The 6,519-nt window shown below is 44.4% G+C and overlaps 1 protein-coding gene across 1 annotated transcript in view; it reads right to left on the bottom strand.

Moving 5' to 3' along the window:
- The window catches only part of LOC107272894, a 52,710-nt gene that overhangs the window by 14,120 nt on the left and 32,071 nt on the right, over positions 1–6,519 (bottom strand). The window contains exon 4 of the mRNA XM_015750529.2: positions 5,677–5,810. Within this exon, the coding sequence (XP_015606015.1) occupies positions 5,677–5,810 (134 nt within the window). The remainder of the gene's footprint in view (positions 1–5,676; positions 5,811–6,519) is intronic.

Raw genomic sequence — 6,519 nt, 5'->3', positions numbered from 1 at the left:
TGGAGGGAGAAAGAGAATAGAATAAAGGAACGGTAGTGCGGTACTGCTGAGAAGTCAAAAGGGGATGCTGGGCGGGGGCGAGTAGTACAAAGAAAGGGGATGGTAAAATGAAAGGAAACGATTGGTCGTCAATGACGTAAGAGGAGAGCGATAAAAAAGAAAATACATGTGATAGTTAAGCGATATCGCATAATCGTAGTTGATACCGATATGAAAGATCTCTGCCGTTTCCATGGTGATTGTCGAGCGAAAATTATACCTCTGTTACGTTTCCGATCGTCCTCCACCTCGTTCGTATATACGACGTCGACGTCTTCAGAAGACAAAGTTCCAGCTCATTGATTCCGGTCGCGCTAAGCGACGTTCTATCTTTGATGTCGGCGTTACTTTATGCTCCAGCACCGGTGGAGCTCCGCAGCATCCCTCTGGTTGCAGTGCCATCTGCCTCCCGACTTCAAAGTTTCCCATCCATTCCGTAATAAGATGTCTTTTGTTTGCCCTGGGTCCCTCCTACAAAGGCAGTTTCGCCGCGAGATATGATGTTGCGTAAGAGGTCGTATTAAGGACAATTCACCTGACTCGAAATCCTCTCGAAAGTGTTCATCCGCCGCATTCACTCGGTGCACCAGCACTCAGCTTTCGGTGAATTAATGACGTCGACTACTTATATACACGCGTACACGTTACCGTGCGATTACTTCCTGGCAATTGGGATTTTTACCCGCGAATCCAACACAAGCGTATTTCTACCTTAGCCAAACGCGAAATATCATTACTTCCGGAAATGTCAGCCTCGTCTGACAATTTTTCATCCCCGATTCTCCTCCCTCTCTGCCACGTTTTTCTCCATCCATACTTTCATCCGTACGCTCTCCACAGCCTCTCGTTGTTTCTGCTAATTATGCGCTAATTGATTAGTGCTCAGCCAACGAATTAGAGGCACTCGCCTGTTACTCTGGCGGCTGGTGTCAATGCAAGAAACTTAATTTACAACTGCACCAGAGCGCGGAGTGCGGACCGCATCCCCAACTTGTGTAATTAACGTTTTCACCTAGATTAGTGTATATATATATATGTATATCGAATTTCTATATAGATACGTATGCAAAGGATACGTGAAGCGTAACGTTAAACGTTACAGAAAAGAAAAAAGGTATATGACTCGTATATCCAAAAATGCGTAATGCTCGAACGTCACGCTACACGACAACGGTATACCCTCGAGTTGTCGTTTGATAAACCGACGCTTCCCGTCCCGACGAAAAGCGTTGGGACGGTAAGCTTTCAACGAGAGTACCAACTGACATTAGGGAGCATCCGCAAGGCAGCTTGGGTGGCAGGACGTTCTTGCGAAAACAATGGGTCCATCTGCATCTATGGGTTTCCATTAGATAGGATTCGGCTTATCCCTCTGAGGTATTTGACAAGTGGCTTCCACGGTGCAACCTTAATGGATATGCCTCGTTGCATCGGAAGCTGCGTTTGCCTTCTCTCTGTATAGCGACTGGTCGTCTGGGGTTATATATGGGTGTGTATAGATATATGCACGATCGTGTAGCAGAATATAGGTTATATCAGTCCACCCAAGCAGCTGCACAGCTGAAACGAAATATGCCCTTGCGTCACGCGTCGCTGATAATTTAACTTGACCGCAATTAGCTCGACACGCGTTAACTTAGTCATGCAGTCGTCTGTGCCGTGTTAATAGAGACTATGTGGTTAACGTAGAGCCGGCGCACACTCGTTAAATAGCCAGGACGTCCCATTGCACCGAATCAGAGTAAAAGTCAATGCGCATTCGATATTGGTAAACTAGCGATTATATCATGCTTGGTTACCATTGCGTGCTCCTTGGAGATGTAAATCCCGTGAGAGCCTCTGGATTATTCGATATACATGTAATACGTGTATATTATATATATATGCACGAATAAGAATATATATACGCGTTGTTTCGCATTAGCTCTGTATGTCCATGTACTTTTGAACGTATAGGTATACGCGTATATAGCTTTAGAATTTGTAAGAAGGTAACCCGCAAATTTTCGTCTCTAATGTAATTTCGTGGGGAACGCAGAGAGCTTGTACTTACCACCGGTTGTACTTGTGCATGGATACCGGTACAAAGGTCATATACTTGCCGCACAACTAGTATCGGAGGTGGGTACAGTACTGTACGTAGGGGCGTACCGCTTTCGTTATCGCAGAGACGGAAATTTTATTACTCTGTGCGCTATGTTATCCGAGAAGGACATCTCGAGTTTCAGGGAAGAACAAAAGGAACGTCGTGTACACGTCTGCCAGCTGCCCCGTAGCACCGCGAGCGTTCTTGAGACTTAATGAATGGCAGGTGGTCCGGGGTTGGGAGTTTCAAGAAGCACGATTTCTCCTCATTTTCCACGTTACAAACGTTTCAAACGTTTCTGCCGCAACGTACAAAACAGCCTTCGTATCCGTGCGAACTGCCGCGATAAACTTGGCCACATCACAAGAGGGATGATCGTAACCTCTTGATATTCTATATAGGGTGTGCTTCTTGACTCGCTACGTTACTTAATGGTTAGCTGTAGTCTTTTTAAAAAATAAAATTTTCTTTCTAATTTTTACATAAAAATCTATGACCCCCCCCCCAGCGATGGATTATCTCTTGCATCTCCTTTGGCTGCCTCGTTGCAATTTTTTATTTTCCTTTATTTTTGATATTTCCTTTTTTTATTCCAGTAAATTTATCTACGGTGGCTACGGGCCGAGATAGCTCAGACCTTAATCTCCAAAGGATCATAATCCTTCAAAGGATGATGAATTTCGTTATTAGATGCGATACGCCAACAAGATACATGGTCGTTCACGCTGGTCGTACAGCTGATATCATCTACCTGGCTTATGCAGGTACTGGGATTTTGCAGGATTGTGAGATCCGCAGAAGAAATGGCCAATTCAGATATCATCGGGTTTAGAGTTTAACGTGTAATTCTGTTGGGACGCCCGATTTGCACATTCGCGTTTCTATTATTTGTGAAGCGATGCCGATCTACGAGGCGCGAAGAGCTTTACCTGAACAGATAAAAGGGATTTATAGGATGTTTTTCCCACGGTGACTCATGGCCACTGTAATGTCTTGGACATTTGTAAATCATTCGACGATCCATCCACGGTTTTTCTACGTCCAGCGCCACTACGGCTCCTCTCCATCCTGCCGGAAGGACCTAAGTGTATCCCAGCCTCACAGACCACGTTACCGCGTACTTTGTATCAAGCAGCATCGCGATACGTAAAATCTATGAGCGTAGCTTTTTACGATTTGGCAAATAGAGAAGCAGAGCAGGGTAGCAGTAAGAAAAAATCGTATATTATTGAAATTTGATCGATATAATATTTATCTCCTCGCCCTTCCAAACCCTCTTGCCCTATCTGTCTCTCTCACTTTTCACTATACCCGGGAGGAAAAAAATTCACATGAATCACGCAAGTTTAAGTCGATATCGTGGAACGTCCAGGAGTTACAACTCTTTCGAATATCGAGGAGTGCACTCAAAGATCTTCTGGACGATGTAAATCATCGACTTTCGTGACCCCTGACCTTTTTCTCCGCTTTGTATTTTTCCTCCCCCAAGATATATCCACGCTACGACGTTTCGAGTGGATATCGATGAGCATTGGTGCATGTCACCAATGGGACCCATTACATCCAGTGCCAGGGCAATACCCATCCAGTGATAGCGCGCATGTCCTGATACGAACAGTTGAATGATTTCGATTTAGCCAATAGCGATCAACGAGTTGCACCTGAAACGCCATTAGCGTAGTACACAAAAGCAAATATTGGATTGGGATCCACCGTGGAGATTGCCTTGTTTAAGGGCAGAGTTTCGTCCAATTGTCGCACCCGTTTAATTGACAGCTGCACACACACAATATATATATATATATATATATATATATATATAATTATTTACACCTAAAATCCATACAAATATCCATATAACGTACCTTCGCCATACAAGGAAGATGACGCGAATCGATTCTACAGGAGAATTTCCTAGCTTTGACCAATCCTCGTGAAGGTATATTGTAGCATGAAATTCATTTCGAAAGCGACTAACCGGATTTCCTTTGGAGCCAAGTTATACGTCCGAGAGAGTTAAGTCAGCCACGAAAGGGACGACGTTGGGTAGCAAAGGCGTTACTTCCTATCGTCGCCATACGTTCCGCCATAAACCCAGCTAAAAAGCTCAAAAGACGTATCACGTTTATATGGTGAGCGTAGACCTAATGTAGCGTCGTGATGGCACTCAGAATCTGAAAGGGACAGAAGAAGCGAATCTAGGAAAAACAAGAGTAAAACAAATAAAGGTATTCAGGTCAGCACTAAGTTGTGTAGGAGCATCCTGTGGTCCAGGAGCAAGTATACACGTATCCCTATAATGGCATTCACCGTCATATCCTTTACTCGTGCGTTTCGTGAAGTCTACACATACGTTATATTTGTCTGGTTCCAATAAACATGAAACTATAGCGAAGGCTCATCGTAAAATTGAAATAGATGTTATGGTGGTTTATCATTGTTGACTCTTATCGTCACGTACCCATTGGTCCCTATTCTCTTTAAGGTCGCTCGATCTTTTCACCCTATGAATTTACGCCCTTTGGAAATGGTTGTTTTCCTTGGAGGATGACAACACCCGTCGGCCATTACCTCATTTATCGTGCCCTGCACCCTGTATACGTATATATACATACTCTATGCTTTATGATATACGTCCCGGCTGTGTTCTCTTTTCCCAGAAACACTGACAACGTTCCCTCTTCCCGCAGCTGGCTTGCACCGGCGACTGGCAACATCGCTACGCCAAAAGACAAATAGTTGGCTGCACTGGCACCTGTTACAGAGACCGTGTCTAACTTACGAGCTTCATTCTGATGGAATAATCAAAGGAATTCGCTTACGCAAAGGGGAACTGACCATGTCAGGCGGAACATTCTCAAGTTGATCAACATGGCCTAGGGTGGTTAGCCACCCCCGTAATGCCAAGGGAATTATTTTCATGGTACACAATGAACGTCCACGGATCCGACTTGCGAATTTACGTAAGGCATCATACAGGACGTTTCACGTACAATGTATTTTCACCCCCGGCAGCACGCGCAAAGCCCCGTGGTCCGTTCAGAATAAACAGTTAAGCCGAGGGTGTCACGTTCTTGCAAGAGGATTACGTCGGACCAATCGGTATCGTTGAATTTCATTTAGAGCCGCTCTTGTTAAGCGATTTCGATCTTCCGCGAGAGGAGAGACGGCTGAGCCTCGAAGTAACAACTTGGTGGACAAACGAATCCAGAAATTCGTACAAGGGGGCACTTGCGAACTCGCAAACTCTCGAGCTAAAACGGTCTCTCCTCTTTGCTACGTGATTCTTTCTATTAATTTCTCACTTGGCGCTTGCGTTCGGATTCTCGTGCCAACTCTTTACAACGTTAATTTTGCTTTTGCACGCTTTACGTATCTCGCACGTTGCTCCTAGCAAAAAGCACGAGAGCCATAGACACCCGAAACGGATCTCAGGTTCGGTATACTTTGGGAGTAAGTAAGACGATCTCTTGATTCCAACATAAAACGATCAGGAATTTGACTTAGAAATTCTTAACGTCTATATTTGATTATATATTTTAAACACTTACTGGCTTGTTATTCAGGCTGAACGAGATACGAGTAGGCGGTTTCGATGCCGGCAAACTGCAATTTGCGTTGAGAACATCCCCGGGGTCGTAACGGTCTCGTTCCAGTACGATAGTAGGCCTACCCTGGGGCAATGCTGAAACAGAATTTCGAGATACGTATATGCCGATTAAAGTTTCCTTCGGTGGGGGATTGGAGGGTGGAGGGCGAAGTGGGGGTAAGTACAAATATGATAGCACCCTTTTAACACTTATAAACATACACCTTTTCAGCTCTCAGACTTATTCTATTTTACCGCGGCAACTTACATTGAAGCTGCTACCACAGTTCCGACTGGTATCTTTCTTTGCTTCTATGCATGTGTATACATATATGCAGTCACTTTACGTATATAGTACACTCTCAAAATAGGTACACTCAAGTTTAGCGCTTTACGATGTTTCTCGTACGTTTGCCGTGTGCAGATAGAATAACGTATAAAACAGTCATCGTCGATTTTACTCCAGTAACGCGTATTTCTTTTTCCGTGGTCGATTCTAGGTAGAAAATAACTGGTGATTCGCGAAACGATCGGACGATTAATAGAATCCAGTTAAGTTCTAACGATCGACCCTATAACGTAGGATACTGTAGGATAGCAGTGGATTACTTGGACGTCGAGAAAACTTATGGCTGGATGCTTCGCCCGATTGGGATTGCACGAAAAGCAATATGAGAGGGAGGGAGATGAAAAAATAAAAGAGGGTATACAATTAGAGTACCGTGTATAATATACAGTTAGGCTAGAATCTACCGATTAAATTTTTTATTCCCCCCCCCCCCCCTTTCCCCCCCCCCCACCCCCC

The sequence above is a fragment of the Cephus cinctus genome, unplaced genomic scaffold, assembly GCF_000341935.2.
Source record: "Cephus cinctus unplaced genomic scaffold, Ccin1 Ccin1_scaffold1310, whole genome shotgun sequence".
Taxonomy (NCBI): domain Eukaryota; kingdom Metazoa; phylum Arthropoda; class Insecta; order Hymenoptera; family Cephidae; genus Cephus; species Cephus cinctus.
The sequence above is the reverse complement of the archived record's forward strand: the minus strand, read 5'-3'. Positions and strand labels throughout refer to the sequence as shown.